Here is a 16,780-nt window from a genome sequence, read left to right on the forward strand (position 1 = left end):
TTCCCGTGTTTGTAAAGTGACGCTTCGCCACACCCAGGCGGTACTGAACGCTCGGAGTCTGCACTCAGCTGCAAGCGACAGGAAAGCAAAGCAGAGCAGAGCTCAGCCGTTTGTGCAACATGTCTGGGATTGCCTCTAAGCTTCAGCACCAAAGGGCAAAGGCGCACGGTTTCGGCACCAACGAAAAAGCGGTGAAATACCTGGGCCAGGATTTTGAAGCTCTGAGACAGCAGTGCCTGGCGTCAGGTGTGCTCTTTGAGGATGAGACCTTCCCCCCCGTGCCCTCAGCCCTGGGCTTCAACGAACTGGGACCGCGCTCCTCCAAAATCCGCGGTGTAACCTGGAAAAGACCGACGGTAAGATGATATGATCTCCTGGCGCAGTCAGACATTGCGGGCGTCGCTGCTGGCTGATGGGCAGGAGTTCGCAGTTCCGCGGAAAGCAGGCTGTGCCGTGGCTGCCCTGCAGTCAGTGTTGTTTTTAAATCCCTTCAACATGTAGGTTTTCGCTGTGCTGGATTCAGAATTGCTTTGCTATTTTAAAAGTACTGAGGAATTTAGAACTTGAGCTTTTAAAAGGAATTACAATTCTGTTAAAAAAATCACAATCCTTTTTTACCATCCAATCGACCTCAAATTATTAATTTTGGAATTGTAATTAATTTGAAAATACTAATAATTTATTATTAGAAAATGGAAAATGTTATTATTTTTGTCTAGTATCCAGGGCATTCCACTGAGCAACCACACCCACAAACTTTTACAGCAAATTCTGTCAAAGCAGAAGTCCCACCTCCTCTGGCACAGACCTCAGAGCTGACTGAGTGTACCGAGTTAGGAGCGACTTGTCTTGACCCTAAGGCACCTTTCTATTCAGCTTTGAAATCACCTTTCTCATATTCCAGGGGTAGACATTTCCATGTTTCTGGTGTGAGTTTGCTGCTCGTGTTGTGTGCTGATGACAGGAAGGTTTGAAAGGAGGGAGAGTGCGGATAGCACAGGCTGCCCTTCGGTGCTGTGTCTCTCTCTGCAGACATACACACACACTGAGAACTGGTCAACCAGTGAGCCTCAGAGCTCCCAGGAGAAACGATCCTGCAGGCTTGGGAGCCCTGCAGAGCCCTGTAGATGGACACTCTGATTCACTTACAGTACATAGTCATGGAGCTAAGAGAACACATGTGATGAAATTCCAAATGAGAGGCAGCTCATCTGTTTCACTTGCTCTCTGTGGCTAAGCGTTCCTCTGAACGCCTCGAGCCATTTCTTGAAATGACTGGGTAGCTAATGTTATGGGTAACTTTTTCATTCCAGCAGGTGAATCAATAGAGAACAAATACTCGTTTACAAAGATGATTTACAGGCCCATTTGTACAGAATTACCATTTCTCTTCTGCTTGTGCAATGCCTTCCTGCATTGACAGTATCCTTCCATTTAGAGCTCTCTGTTAGAGCAAATATCTAGTCTTTGATAATGATGACTTAATTATTCTATTGTACTTAATTATTCAACTATTGTATTATCAATATTGCATTCATGATTTCAGAAATGCATTTATTATATAATAAAATAATTATTATATCAGAAATTCAAATCTTGCTGAAATATCAAAAGTTTACCTATTGTGGTATATCTGAAATAGATGACTTGAAGGATTTATTAATCTAAGCTTTTACCATTTAATATTGAACAGCAGTGTTGAAGTAAGAGGTTCAGCACTTGGAGCCAGTTGGTGCTGTAAGTGTTTCCTGTGTTCAGCACAGCCTGTAGATTGACTCATACCTGCTCTCCTCTGCAGGAGCTGTGCTCCAGGCCCCAGTTTATAGTTGGAGGTGCCACCCGGACTGATATCTGCCAAGGGGCTCTTGGTAAGTTTCAGTATGGATCGCTGGTCAGCCAGCACACCCGCCCTGGCAGTGTAACACTCACTGCAATGCAAGAGTGTTTCTTGCGTCCACACTGCTCTCCTCTCTGCACGGCTCGGTCTGCCAGCAGGGGCTCTTCTGAATGCCACTCTTGTTTGTCTGCTTGCTGTTGGCTCAGGGTCACAGCCACACTTTTTCTGTCTTGACTTTAGCACAGGAGTTTCATTGTGAAAATCTGAGAGTTGAGTAAATACTCTAAAAACTTGAAAATACAGCCATATAACCTTTAACAAAGAGCGCTTCACTCCAGATCACCAGAACAGCACCCACAAGTCTAATTTAGTTTTGCCTTTTCTCTATGTAGTTTTTGTATCTCCATAAACAGCTGTTGTTTAATTATAATTATTTGTGTAACTGAGTAGTTACCTTAATACAAGTAATTTATGTTTATTAACTCAATAATATATTCAATGTGCTATTTGAGAAGCGAATTATCTTGCACAGAAAAATACAATGTTATTGAAAAAATCTGTTTAAGTAGAACAGTCTTTTAATTTATTTAATAGCAAGAAATCCTTTAGTGTATAAATGTTTTCTTTCACAAACTCATGAAGGACAGAAAGTTGTAACAGCCAGTTGATGGTAGATAAAATCTGATTAACTACTGGTTCTGCTGCTATTAATTCATATGCAGCAACACTTGTGGTGGAGAGATGTCCATCAATATTAAAATACGGAACCAGGTCTATAAGTGATTTCTAAAACCTGACACTGGTCACCAAACTACTAGTGTTCAAATAATTTGTATAAAATACATAATGGATTAATTTTTGTAGCATTTAAAGTATTAAATTCAAGTGATTTAGCTAAATCATTATAAATCTGATAACATTCTGTTATTAGACCTGTGCAAACAAATCATTACAAAATTAAGTGTATTCCAGTAAACATCAGTAAGACTTTCTAAAGAACAGAGAGGCACAGTAAAGCACAACATGACCTGTGTGCAACCAAGGTAGAGCCGAGGAAGTGAGTCTCAGGAGGACTTTGAGAAGGCTGTGCAAGGTGACAGCCTACAGGAGGAGAGGGAGTGGTCTGCTGGGTTTAGATAGATAATACTTTATTAATCCCGGAGGGAAATTGATTAATTTCCTGAGGCAGTCCTTCCGTTGTGGGCTCAGTAGTTTTTTCACAGAGCTAGTCAGAAAGAGCACAGGGGACAGTCTGAGCTTGAAGCACTAGAATTAATTACAGTATGTTAAACTGAGTCTAACAGAGAATGCAAATAAACCATATTAACTTGGATAGGCCCAGCTGCTGGAGGGCTGGGTTGTCTCTGATGTTCTAAAACAAGAACGGTGGAGGTATTGTAACAGCTGGGGCTGGTATTTATCTGCCAATTACCATGAAGAAAGAGCAGCTCTCTTGTTCTTAAACTTGTCTGTCCTGGCTCTTGATGGAAAAGGTCTGCTGTCTCTCTTTGTCTGTCCAGTCTCCCTGTGGGCTTCCCAGTCTGCTGGTGGAGCTACTAGGAGCAACAGACAATAATCTCAGCAGCAATGAGAGTAAAGCAGATGGGAGGGATAATGACTGACAAAGCTTCTCCTAATAAAATGCAATTATTTTGTATGGTGGTGTTAGTACAACTCTTCTGCTAGTTTAAGTCCACTGATATCTGAATGTGGAAGGACAGGAAAGCCTGCATGAATCGAAAGGCTCATCAGGTGATTGTAGTGATTAAAAGAACTCCTGATCCAGAAATCCCTTGTACAGTTCGTACCTCTCTGCTGCTATCTGTGTAGTTTAGTCATCAAACTTTTTACCAACTCTGGTGCAAAATATTTACAGAAACAGAATCTCTGTCACAAGCTCTGTGGTAAAGGCAGCACACAAAGCTGCTTTTATACCACAGCTTGTTTTCCAGTAAAGTATGGAAAAGATTATTGTTTTCCTCAGGGAAATATTCTGTTAACCTAATTTCTTAACATTGTCCTGTAATTGTAATTAGAAAACCCAGCAGAGGTCTTCGCAGTGTCTGGCTGTGCAGTGAGAGATATAGTAACCTAGGTGAATGTGCAGTGGTATTACTACATTCTGTCTACAATGAGCTGCTGTATAATTCTTGAATGTATGAATAGTAATTTAGGACACAAACATACCCTTGTCAAGTGGATACATTTAATATTATAAGGCAGTATTGAAACTCTAACATTAAATTCTCTTAGTTAATGTAAACTTTGCTGCAAACCCCTTTGCCTATCCTGCTGTCAGTGTAGTATAGTGTGTTGAAGATGGCTACATATGTCCCTTTGATTGGTTCATCAGTTTAGCTTCAATGTCTGCACTGGCAGGTAATTCTGAAGCTCAGCTGTCATGTTGCTCCGTTACTCTGGCTGGATTTGCAAGCTTCTTGGTTTTGTTTAGATAGATAGATACTTTATTGATCCCGTGAGGGAAATTGCAGTGCAACAGCAGCTTAACACACACAACACAGCCACAGTGTAACGAATTATATACTAATAGTACAATTCATACAATACAATACAAGAGTTACTCACAGTCCGGACACACAAGAGGAAACTAGAACAGAACAGTACACAGAAAATCGTATCACACGTATGAATATAAATATAGATGTAACCATAGATATAAATATAAATATAATGTATTGCACAGGTCCCTGGCATATATTGCACAAAAGTGGTTGTAAACGGGAAAAAGAAAAAGAAAGAGAACAGTAGATGTGTATATGCGTTTAGTCCAGAAACAGGTCACTGTTTCTTATATTTTATTCCACCACCACTGCTCCTTCAATCAACATTTTCTGTATCAACTCTGAATCTGAATCAGGCCCAGTTTTCCAGTTTACCATGAGTCCCAGATGAAACAAATCCTATTTACTGACTTTAAATATAAATTCATATGTCAGCACAGCAGATCATTTTTCTCATATTGTGATGCTTATTTTCTGCTGATCCTTAAATACTGTATGTTAAATCATGCCTGTGAAATCCACTTTGACTGTGCTCATGAGTGCTGGTCATTGTTCTATTGTTTGTAGAGCCCTGATTGTATTGAGTGACTCCCCAGTGTGTAGATTCTAAAGTACTTTTCCAGAAATAATTCCAGCTGCAGCTGAATTCCTAGTCAGTTCCTATACTTATGTGTTATACTGACAGTAAAGGCCCTCAGGGAACAGGGAAGCTCTCTAAAGAAAGGGTGCCCAACCAGTTGATCACGATCTACCAGTCAATCGATCACAAGAAATAAATAAAAAATAAATGGGCTATTTGACTATTTACTTTTTTCGATAGCCTAAAAATGTAGTCAGATCTGTGCATTTAATGTCATACATTTGACTGCCCTTGTGTGTATTCAGTTCTTGGCGAACGGGTTGTAAAAGTCTCTTCCCTGCTGGCTGACACTGGGAAAAAAAGGCTACAGGAGCTCCGTAAATAAAGAGTATTGTGTGTGCTACCCAAGAACCCCACATTCGCTACAGTGCATAGTGGAGAGAAACAGACTGTTCGTGACAAATTGGCCAACAGTTTGATAAGTTTGATTGCCTTTCCGATAGTTGTAGTGTTTGATGAAGCAAAGAGACTGAAAATTTACCAGTACCACAAAGAATGGGAGGATGATTATTTTTTGTACTTTTCCATTCAAATCTGCAATGCTAGCGTCTACACGAAAAAGGGAAATATAGAACAACATTTCAAAACTGCACACGAGATGTATGATGTGGAATTTCCCGCTAAAAGTGAGTTACGGAAAAGAAGAATGGAAAAATTAAAATCTCAACCAGCAGCAATCGGTTTTCACGAGGCCTAATACAAGAGGGAAAGCAGCAATCATTGCATCGCTCCGTGTGAGCCACGTCCTGGCTCAACACAACAAGTCATTCAGGGATCGAGAAGTCATAAAAAAAGCGTTTGCTGAGGCTGCTGACTTGCAGTTTGTAGATTTCAAAAACAAACATGTTTGGGGAGGTTCAGACAGCTGTTGTCTGAAATCAAAGAGTTTCTCAAGTCGTCTAAACACGGTGAATATGCCCAACTAGAGGATGACCAGTGGCTTCTGGATTTAGCCTTCCTCACAGACTTGACTGAACTGCTGAATGAGCTGAATGTTGAGCTGCAGGGACAGAATGAAACTGTCATCGACATGATCAGCAGTGTCAACACGTTAAAAAAAAAAGAGTTCTCCAATAAGCTTCTCAGTGACAATGGTCATGGTAGGATATTCTTTTTTCTAAAATGGGGAACATTACTTGTTCACTGTAGCATGAGTCACTTGCTTTTATTTGCTGTCATTTTAGTGATGGGTATCGTTATTGTACTCATGTGTCCACAGTCTGTTTTCCCTGTATAAGAGCTTCAAATTCACTCTGGTAGATCGCGCTGGTCTGGCAAATGAAAAAGTAGATCTTACATTAAAAAAGGTTGGGCACCCCTTCTCTAAAGGAAAGGAGGTTGAGTCCCGGCCCTTATTCTTTCCAGCTCTGACACTCAGACAGGGGCAGCAGGTTGGGCCACCACCCATAACCTGCCTGACCCCACAGCTTACCCAAGGTGCAGTGCGGTCTCTTAGTGAAAGATATTTCTATTGCACCTTGACATACATGTCAGGAATGCAAAGATAATTATATATCTGTTCTGTACAGGTTATGCTTTCTCATTCCAGTGCTGTGCATGATGCCTGAGTTTTCATGGGTGTAGCACAGCCAGCTCTGAGCTCAGTTAGCCTGGAAGCAGCAGGAAGATACAGCACAGGGAAGGAAATGATGTGTGGATGAATTTGAAATCTCTGGGATACGCCTGTTTCCCTGCAGGCGAGACAGTGAGATCTCACCCCACACCCCTCTCCCTCTCAGCAGAGCTAAAGGAATCCCTGCATGTTTTTTTCTTCTGGATGTTCATTGATAGTGGGATTTGCATAATGAGCTTTATTGGGGGCAGCTCACCTGCTGAGGAGAATGACAACCTGTTCAAAAAGAATGAAGCTGTCCTTTCTAAAAGCAAAGATGCCATGCTGCTTACAAAATAGTGCCACCTACTGGACAATTTACAACACAACAATCCATTCAGTTTTGTAACCAGCAGAGTGAAAATGATCTATTATTTGACTTCAAAATGTATTTTTCATGTAATTCAAATTGGGGAGACTGGTAATCCTTGTAATTAATATCTTTCTTTTTAATTGTGAAGGGTGTGCTGTTTCTCAGCAAGCCCAGGACGCCAGTCTGTAACTGTGTTTCTGCCCAGGCGACTGCTGGCTCCTGGCTGCCATCGCTTCCCTGACTCTGAACGAGGAAGTCCTGGCTCGAGTCGTTCCCAGTGGACAGAGCTTCCAGGAGAGCTACGCCGGGATCTTCCACTTCCAGGTAAGGCAAGGAAAAGAACCAACAAGAAAACACAACAGGACTAGGGAACAGCACATATTTCCAGTGGTGTGTTATTATATTGGAGTTGTGTGCCTTATTGATCCTGCTGACTGGGTTTCTCCCCTGTGAGTGCCAGAAGAAGGTGTCTGGATCTTTCTTTCAGGTGATGACCTTGCCGTGACAGAGTTCCATTTACTTCTGATGAGCCACATGTTTCTGTTGTAATGTACAGTACTATTTTTTCAGAAACCTACGGTATTTTATTTCACTCTGCGGTGGAAAACTGCCACCAGTGTTGGAATAATTCATTGGTCAAGTGAAACATATTTCTCAGCTTGTAAGTAGTTGTTAATAAAAGGCACAATGTAATGCTTTGACAATTTCAATTAGTGACAGGAAAAATGCTATTTTTTAAAAAAAGCATGTAAGCAGAGATGGGACATGAGATGGGGTATGTTGGGGTTTTCCTTTTTAAGTCTGACAATGGGCAGTTAAACCAGCAAATAAACTGTGTAGCACAATCGTTCTTTGGCAGTTCAAATGCTTTCTGTCTCCCTGCCCACAGTTCTGGCAGTTCGGAGAGTGGGTGGACGTGGTCATCGATGACCGGCTGCCCACCAGAGACGGGGAGCTGCTGTTTGTCCACTCAGCTGAGGGCTCGGAGTTCTGGAGCGCCCTGCTGGAGAAGGCCTACGCCAAGTGAGTAGGGTCACTGGTCTCTTTACAGACAGAGGTCAGCATCACACAGAGATCCTACACCATAACCCTAAATAACTCAGTGATAAGCTTGACAGGAAAGTTTAAAAATCGAGAGTAGCTAGATATAAATATATTGTTGGAATAATTCAGAGTGAATGGACAAAAATGATTGCTCTGCTAAGGCTGTGTGAAAATATGTCCAGAAATCTGCTGGAGTGCACTGACTCTTGTTAACAAGACACTGGAAATATTTGCTGACAAATACCAGCAGAAAGTGTCTTCTGTGGCATTTTCGTTTTGAGAAGGTGATTGTTTGTAATGAATCGATATTGCATACTGACTCATTTCATCCCAGTACGTCTGTGTACCTCAGAAGATGTTCAAAATGTCTCTGTAAGCAAGCTGTAATTTGCGTGTGCAGAATTGGATTTCATGCTGTGTTGATGTGATGTGGTTTGGCCTGTCTGCTGTGGAATAACTGCAGTTGTGCTCTTCCTCAGAGTGTGTCGCAGGCCAGTAAAGAGATTTTTTATCGACAGACTGAATGGATCCTACGAGTCCCTGTCGGGCGGAAGCACCACCGAGGGGTTTGAGGATTTCACCGGCGGGTGTGCAGAGGTGTACGAACTGAAGAGCAAGAACCCCCAGCTCTTCAAGATCATCCAGAAAGCCATCGAGAGGGGCTCTCTGCTGGGCTGCTCTATCGATGTGAGTGGAACCCTGGGGTGTTCACCGCAGTTCATCTCACCTCACTTTGACCCAGCAGCTTCCTCAGTCCTCTACTCCAGAGGACAGAGCAGCCGGTCTTCAGTCCTGACCAACACCACTCTGTAAAACACCTTCAGGACATTCTAGAGACAGGTGATCGAGACATAGAGGGAGCTCGCTAGGTCTGCAGAGCCAGCGATTGGGGAACAGCCCGACGGACAGGGAGTGTGGTTTGACAGTGGCTGTCTTCAGCTCTTCTTCCTTCAGAGGTGTCCAGCTGGAAATGGTTATACTTATATTGGGGATCAAAACAAAGACAGGAACATTATATTGGATAGCAGTGTCGAAAGGGTAAATGAAAACAAACGTTTTAAAATTTTAGAGTAGTGTAAGAAAGAAGGAAATAAAGATCTGGTTGAAAAGTGTGATTGCTGAGGAAGCTGTGCTGTTACGCTGTCATGGCCATCATTGGTACACGAGCACACATGGAGGCTGGCTGATGTGTTGGCTGTACTGTTTAGATCACCAGTTCAGCGGAGACAGAAGCTGTGACGTCACAGAAGCTGGTGAAGGGACATGCCTACTCTGTGACCGGCGCCGATGAGGTCAGTGTGAGCCTGCCGTGCTGGGCTGGGGGAGTGGAGGAGTCGAAATGTCTTCTCAGTTACCGTCTGGAAAAAAGTTTCATCCCCATTTCCTATTGTTCTAGATAAAATACTGTATTTAGAATGGATATTTTAAAGGTTAGAAGTTCTAGATTGAAGGTTTGAAGGTTCGATTAAGCAAGCAGCCTTCAAGGTCAGATGAGCTGCAGATGACCTCCTTTATCCTTATCTTCCCTAAGCATCTAAGTCAAAAGGTTACTTGAAAATAGTCATGTTGGTGACTTGTTTTCAGAAGGAACTGCAGTGAATTTAAGTCCCTGCCTGTGACCAGACTACAGTGTACAGTAAATGTTAGATGTCTTTCCTGCTGTCAGTGTAGCTGGATGTTTTCTTACGGGACTCTTGATTTAGTAAAGCCTTGTGCGTATAGACTCAGGGTTGCAGGTGTACAGAGTTCTTATCCAGGCGTCGGTGCTCAACCTGCAGGATCACCCTACCCTGCAAACTGCTTGTCTGTATATATATCACAGAATCTCTAGAGCTGAACAGTTTGACTTGCTTGGAGCAGAAATAAGCTCCTCTCTCGCAGATCACCACACATCTGTGAGAGGGGTGACTGGCTTTATCTGTGGCAGGTGAACTACAGAGGGGACAAGGAGAAGCTGATCAGGATCAGGAATCCCTGGGGCCAGGTGGAGTGGACTGGACCCTGGAGTGACGGGTGAGGCTCTGCTGTCTGTGTCACCTGTCTCTTCTCACACAGAGAACATCACTCATCTTCACCTCCTGTGTATTATTAATAATCTAATTAGAACAATCGAGTTACATCCATCAAACAGGAGGTGCTACAACTGAGGAACTAAATTGCAGAAATCTTACAAACTGATGCATATGTTTGTACAGCAGCTTTATCAGAATACTGCAAATGGTGAAATGCCTTTTTGTGCACAGCTCTGTGCAGTGGAGGGAGGTCAGTGATGAAGACAGAGGGAGACTGAGCAACAAAGCTGAAGATGGAGAGTTTTGGTAAAACCAGCTTTTCTTTTATTCATCCTCCCCTGTCCTATATTTCTCTTCCTGAGTTTTCTCTATTTTTGCAAAAAGGAAGGTCCAGTTCTGGACCTGGGTTGCTGTCAGTGTGGAGTTTTATATGTTCTCCCCATGTTCACATGGTTATCCTCCCAGTATGTGTCTGTGTCTGCAAATGACTGGTTTCCCATCCAGGCTGTACCCTGCCTTGTGCTCAATGCTTGCCAGCATAGACTCCAGCTCCCCTGTGACCCTGTAGGGGATAAAGCAGTTAGAAAATGATTGGAAATCAGGAGACAACACATCTGCTCTAACCTGTGCTGAACTGAGACTAAGGACAAACTGAAGTCTTAATATAATAATAGCTCTGCCAGATAGGCTGGGTTGTGGTGTAGAGAGTGACACACCGGTTAATTGTGCTTATTTCTCCCTGTGTCGTCCAGGATGTCTTTCTCTGACTTCCTGAGGCACTACTCGCGAGTTGAGATCTGTAACCTCACCCCCGACGCCCTGTCCGAGAATTACAAAAAGTGGGCACTTTCCAAGTTCGATGAGAGCTGGAGGAGAGGCTCCACAGCAGGGGGCTGTCGCAACTACCCCAGTAAGGACAAGGACCCCTTCTCACAACACACTGTGAACTGCCCAGCTCCACCCTGCTGCTCTCTGAGCCACAGCAATCTGGTTTGAACAAGTGATCTTCTCTTGCTTGAAGTGTTTCTTGTTCTTGTGCTCCTGCAGAGCTAAATGTAAGGTCTGGACCTGCATCAGCAGAGAGACTGGTCTGTAGTGGACAAAATGAAATAGAGATTTAAATCAAGAGGCTTGATTTTTTTTCTTGCTCTTTACTCAGTTAATGCATTACAGAGCTTACTGGAAAATTTTAACTGAAACTAGAGCGGGTATCATTAAATATGTTATGCTAAAATTAATATAACAATAAAACAAGCACTTCAGTTTCTTCTTTTGACCTTTGGGAATTTGTACAGCCATCTTCTATAGACCTTGCCTGTAAGAAATACTGGATGTCTGACGGAACAGAAGTTATTGTCGGTTCTACAGTAGGGAGTTCTGACTGATGAGGTCCTGCCCCTTCCTGTTCCCCAGACACCTTCTGGATGAACCCGCAGTTTGTGATCAAGCTGGAGGAGGAGGATGATGACCCTGAAGACAACGAGGTGGGCTGCAGCTTCGTGGTTGGTCTGATTCAGAAGAACCGCCGGCAGCTGAGGAAGGCGGGCGAGGACATGCACACCATCGGCTTCGCCATCTACGAGGTGAGCAGACCCGGAACCTGCAGCATCCTACAGTGTCTCACATCATCATACATATCTGTACGTTTCCCAGGGCAGTGACTGGATGTGCCAGCCCCCTGGAGCTCTTCCCACTGCAGCTGCTGGCTTCAGGTTCCCTCTTCTGCCCCAGCTCTTCCCCGGCTGCCCATTCCAACTGCGGTCCTAGTCCTAGACTCCTGCTGCCCTTTCTGCACCACTCTCTCCTGTCTGCAGGAAGGCATCGTGCCTTCCCCTCCACTCTCATCCCTCCTGCCTGCTCCGTCTCTCCTGTCCCCTCTGATGTAACCAGCTGGCCGTGGCACTCTGGACTCCAAGTATCTCTCCTGAGCCTTGCGCTGGATTTGATCATTGACTTCTTAAAGGTCCTAAAGGTCAAATGTGAATAAGGGTGGTGCTATACAAAACTTGTATTGTAGATTCTACGCTCCACCTGTCTCTCATGGCTCCTTGTTTAACTGCCTATGTTTTATACATGGACATAATGAGTTTCATCACTGTTTCCTGCTGTATTCAAACTACAGCACCTTTTAAACTACTTCTTACACCTGTATGAACTGTTCTTACTTGTATTAATAATGCATCAGTGGGATGAAGATGTACTGTGCAATCACCCACTGCAGTGAATGAACCATTGCAGGAAGATAGTTGGATACTCACTCCTAGATTTTATTACACTTTCTGCTACATCAAACCTTTGTTATCTCCTTTTAATATCTGTGAATTTGTGTGTTTCCTTTCTTGTCATTATAGGTTCCCAAAGAGGTATGTTACAAGAGGAATTACACTCTTGAGGAAGTAGTTTGTATTCCGCCACAGTACATCTCAAATTCTTCAGGTTTGCATTCTGCCTTTTTCTGTTATCCTACCTGGCTGGTACTTCTTCCAGCCAAAAGCCACAGGTGAAATAACAAGCTATTGTTATGCTTTTGTAAATCAATTGTAAGACATTAGCCCTCCTGCGTATTGCTAAAACATTTGCAAGAAAACGATAAAAAGTTAAAATAGAGATCTGTTATTATAAAATTGTGTGATTTTATTGTGAGAGAAACAAAATATGCGCAGTATTGCACAGTATCACTGAAAAATAATATTAAGATTTATGCGTCCACAAAAACAAGTTCAGGAACAAGGACAGTCTTCTCCAGATTCCAAGTGCTATTTGTCACTGTTGTCACTGTCAGTATGTAGGTTTAAATCTTAAACTTGCTGTTGTTTTAAACATGAGATGGTGTTTTGCTCAAATTACACCAGTAAATACCTTTTGTAAATACATTTGTGAGCTCAATGGAACAAAACCTGAAGCCAGCAGCTGACAGTGGCTTTCCCTGCCTGCAGTTCTCAGGGCAGAGGAATGTTCACCTGAACAGGGACTTCTTCCTGAGGCACCAGTCCAGTGCTCGCTCCGAGACCTTCATCAACCTGCGCGAGGTCTGCAACCGCTTCACGCTGCCCCCAGGGGAGTACCTCATCGTGCCCTCCACCTTCGAGCCACAGAAGAACGGCGACTTCTGCCTACGTGTCTTCTCCGAGAAGCAGGCCGACTTCCAGTAGGTTCACAGTGCTGCAGACTAGTCACTTAAAGGGCGAGGCAGGCCAGGCACTCAAGCTCACCCCTGTTCGAAGGCGTCTCTGAACAGGTCTGGGATATAACAGAGACACTAATATATAGCACAGCCACACGGGGGCGTAGAAGAGCCCTTTTCAGCTGGAGCCAGCAACCATTATTACTGGGTGATTAAAGAAAATGTATTTGTTCTGTGTTTCTTCAGGGTTCTGTTAGCTTGAATTTTCCAATACATCAGAAGCCTGCATAATCAAAGCCCAGATAAATGTTCACCTGAAAAGTTTGATTATATTTAGAATTGCTGAGGTAGCTCTTTCTTACCAAATCCACATAACTCAAAAGTTACTGGACATGTGGGAAGTGCAGTATTTGTACTTCAAATCCTAAACTGGAAAGCTTATGACTTTGTGTTTTTTTCAGAGAAATGGACGACCCCATTGAGTCCAATGTGGAGGAGGTAAAGATCACCGACAGGCTGTGGCGCCCCTCTCTGCTTTCACCCTTCAGCCTTTTCTTGGTCATCATTAGTAGACAAAGCCACTGAAGGTCTCTGCAGAGACATTTCTACAGACAATTTAATTTGAAGGACTTCTAGAAACTTTAGCACCATACATGAAGATGTGGGGTAGAATCTTATTCAGAATACTGAGCTGCGTCTCTATCCAAGGCATGACCAGCCCTGTTCCCAGAGGGCCACAGTCCAGCAGGTCTGATGGGTCCCCCACAGGTTATCAGTGTCCAAACACTGGGAGCAATTCTGTTCTGTTGTCTTAAGTGGGTAGTTTAGAGATCATGAGATGTGAATATGCTACTCTGTAGCTTTCATCCACCACAAATAGCCATTCCCCACTTAGTTAAATCAATTTAATTACTAAATTGATTAAAATATGTTTAAAGTCTTCAGAAAATGATCATTTTAGGGTGGCACACAAGACTGCTCAATAGTGGCTCCAAAGAACTAGGGCTGGCCAATCCTGATCTAACCCTTAATGGGGATTCGAAGTCCATCGGAAAACGGGACTGTCTGCGAAGGAATACCTCCTCTCTCTCTGTTCTTGCAGATAGTTTTATCTGAGGGTGATATTGACGACAGATTCAAGAAGCTCTTCGGACAGCTGGCCGGAGAGGTGAGTACCTGAGCTTTATTTCTTAAAGCAGGAGCTCACACACACCCAGGAGGGTTTTCATTACAGCCCAATCGTAATGATCAGATGGAATTAATTGTTACCTTGACTGCAGCAGTTATGGATATACATATATGGAATAGCCCCTGTAAGTCAGGGTGAAACATTCAGAACATAACAGGAAACTCACGGCAGAACCAGGAGAGACCGTGACTGTCTTCCAAGAGCTGCCAGCAGGATGTTCGTTTTCATCCCCTGCTTAATTATTCCTGATCCACACATTTGTGTTCTTTCACAGGACAGTGAAATCTCAGCATTCGAGCTACGTTCCATCCTCAACAAAGTGGTGACACGACGTAAGTTTCTTTAATTTATCTTGGTTCTTCTGTTTTTCAAACATTTCCTCCTTGAATTGGAAAGAAGTCTGAGCCTCCTAACCCCAATCCCAATCCAAATTCCCTTTCCAATCCTTGCGACGCCAGCCAAGCCCCAGTTATTTACTTGGACCCTTATTTTGAGCTTTTGAAAAGTTTCAGATTTCCAAGACGCTTTAAGGAAGTGCTAAATTAAGAGAGAGCTCAACTTGTTAACCTGAATCTGAAAAAGTGCTGAATCGGTCAGGTTTTATCAGTGGGTGTTACTGTGGTGTCCTGAATCAAATCAACACCTTTCTGCCTCCACCCACATTTTCTCGGTAAAGTAACAGGCACAGCTTATAGCAGGAAGGTGCCCCTGTAGCACAGTCACTTGTTGAGCCATTCTAACACCTCTCTTGGGTTAGGTTACCAACGGTGAATTGCATGAATCTCAATTGTCACTACAGAGAAACGTGAGTGTGTTTATATATATATATTTTAGGTTCAGATATTAAAACTGATGGATTCAGCCTGGAAACCTGCCGTAACATGGTCGACCTCTTGGACGTATCCTTTCTCAAGTTCTCAAGTTAAAGCTTGTAGTTTTGGTAAGACACTGTCATAGATCTAGGCTCAGTACACTACACAGTAAAAATTATTTCCGGAATTGAAAACAGCTGGAAATTCTGTGCTCTGTTCAATTCTGAATATTTTTATCACAATAACATAATCCGGTAGCTCACTCCTCATTTCAGATTCTGATGTGAAATCTGAAAAGGGAGGAGCTGAAATTTCTTCTTAAGAACATGGTTTTTCCCTGCTTGTTTCCTTGACTCCTGTCTCAGAAGGATGGAAGTGGTAAACTGGGCCTATTGGAGTTCAAGATCCTGTGGACCAAGATTGAAAGCTATCTGGTATCTAATCCTGCAGACACCAGCTTTCATTGATTTGAAAAAGTCAGAGTTCTATATCTCAGTTATCATGCCATGATGGAATTCTAGAAACACAGCAAGCAGCTGATCCCGATCTCTGCTTGAGATCAGATTAAAGATGAAGGAGAAGCCTCTCGATTCAATTACACTCAGATGCTCTTTGTTCAAGTCCCAAGTTCAAACTTCTTAAACTGTTAAATTTGTTCTGCAGTTCCAGTTTCCCTCAGGTGTTATCATGCTTTTTTACAGTTTCCATTGCTTCTTTCAAGTTTTCACAGTGCTTTTTCACACCTGACTTTGTTTTTACAATAGAGCACGTTATGAGGGCCTCACATAAGTTGGATACAAAGAGCTGTTCACAGTTTCTCCGTGAGGCCCTGTACCCTGTGCCTGAGCCTGCAGTGCTCTGTGTAGCTTGTCTGTTGAAAGATTTGAGTCTTTGCTCCTTGCAGAATATCTACCGCGGAAAGGATGCAGATGGGTCTGGAACCATGAGCTCCCCAGAAATGCGCGTGGCAGTGGAGGAGGCAGGTGAGATCCTGTGAACTCGGCAACGTCTCTTCACAGGATTGGACAGCCTGAAGCCCAACACACTTCTCAACCACACTGCTCACGTTTTCTCTGTCAATATTGTGGCAGTACGAGCAAACCCTGCTTAATGAGGGCTAGACATTCCCAGTTCTGACTGCAGCTGTCTCTCTGACTCTAGGTTTCAAATTAAACAATGCGCTGCACCAGATCCTTGTGGCTCGATACAGTGACCCAAACCTTACCATCGACTTTGATAACTTCGTTGGCTGTTTAATTCGTCTGGAGTCCCTTTTCAGTAAGTGACTTTTATGTGCATTTTAATAATGAATTAAGGATATATGAACAGTTCCAAAAGACAGAAGGCCTCTTGGCCCAACCAGTCTGATTGGTTTATTTGTAGTGGATGTCTTTAATTGTTTACTTGACTATAGCAAACTGATCAGTTTCTTGAAGGTATACATTTTCTACAAATCTGTGATTTTCAGCAAACTGATGTGATGTGGTATTCACATCAGTACGAGTCAGAAATTAAGCTTAGCAGTTACTGGCTTGGTCTTCATTGGCACTGTTGCTTCTCTGCAGAGATCTTCAAGACACTGGACCAGAAGAAACAGGGAGAGGTGGAGTTCACTCTTCTGGAGGTAAGCTAGTGCAGGCATACTGAGCTATGCACCTCATTAGACACCTTAAAA

The 16,780-nt window shown here is 43.2% G+C and overlaps 1 protein-coding gene and 1 long non-coding RNA gene across 2 annotated transcripts in view; one reads left to right on the forward strand and one right to left on the reverse strand.

The window, feature by feature from the left end:
• The first annotated feature begins 3 nt into the window (after nucleotides 1-3).
• The window catches only part of capn2l (calpain 2, (m/II) large subunit, like), a 17,724-nt gene continuing 947 nt past the window's right edge, over nucleotides 4-16,780 (forward strand). The window contains exons 1-20 of the mRNA XM_006638500.3: nucleotides 4-356; nucleotides 1,799-1,868; nucleotides 7,130-7,248; nucleotides 7,814-7,947; nucleotides 8,487-8,655; nucleotides 9,177-9,260; nucleotides 9,896-9,981; nucleotides 10,212-10,286; nucleotides 10,733-10,890; nucleotides 11,394-11,563; nucleotides 12,332-12,343; nucleotides 12,917-13,128; nucleotides 13,566-13,602; nucleotides 14,207-14,272; nucleotides 14,568-14,625; nucleotides 15,128-15,192; nucleotides 15,471-15,539; nucleotides 16,010-16,088; nucleotides 16,267-16,383; nucleotides 16,671-16,729. Coding sequence (XP_006638563.1) covers nucleotides 120-356; nucleotides 1,799-1,868; nucleotides 7,130-7,248; nucleotides 7,814-7,947; nucleotides 8,487-8,655; nucleotides 9,177-9,260; nucleotides 9,896-9,981; nucleotides 10,212-10,286; nucleotides 10,733-10,890; nucleotides 11,394-11,563; nucleotides 12,332-12,343; nucleotides 12,917-13,128; nucleotides 13,566-13,602; nucleotides 14,207-14,272; nucleotides 14,568-14,625; nucleotides 15,128-15,192; nucleotides 15,471-15,539; nucleotides 16,010-16,088; nucleotides 16,267-16,383; nucleotides 16,671-16,729 — 2,076 coding nt within the window. The 5' untranslated portion in view covers nucleotides 4-119. The remainder of the gene's footprint in view (nucleotides 357-1,798; nucleotides 1,869-7,129; nucleotides 7,249-7,813; nucleotides 7,948-8,486; nucleotides 8,656-9,176; nucleotides 9,261-9,895; nucleotides 9,982-10,211; nucleotides 10,287-10,732; nucleotides 10,891-11,393; nucleotides 11,564-12,331; nucleotides 12,344-12,916; nucleotides 13,129-13,565; nucleotides 13,603-14,206; nucleotides 14,273-14,567; nucleotides 14,626-15,127; nucleotides 15,193-15,470; nucleotides 15,540-16,009; nucleotides 16,089-16,266; nucleotides 16,384-16,670; nucleotides 16,730-16,780) is intronic.
• Nucleotides 10,238-11,394, reverse strand: LOC138223886 (uncharacterized). The gene is made up of 3 exons (XR_011182282.1): nucleotides 11,296-11,394; nucleotides 10,697-11,070; nucleotides 10,238-10,542 (listed from the first exon to the last, which is right to left on the reverse strand). It is a non-coding gene; the product is annotated as an uncharacterized lncRNA (long non-coding RNA).

The sequence above is a fragment of the Lepisosteus oculatus genome, chromosome 17 (genome assembly GCF_040954835.1).
Source record: "Lepisosteus oculatus isolate fLepOcu1 chromosome 17, fLepOcu1.hap2, whole genome shotgun sequence".
Lineage (NCBI taxonomy): Eukaryota > Metazoa > Chordata > Actinopteri > Semionotiformes > Lepisosteidae > Lepisosteus > Lepisosteus oculatus.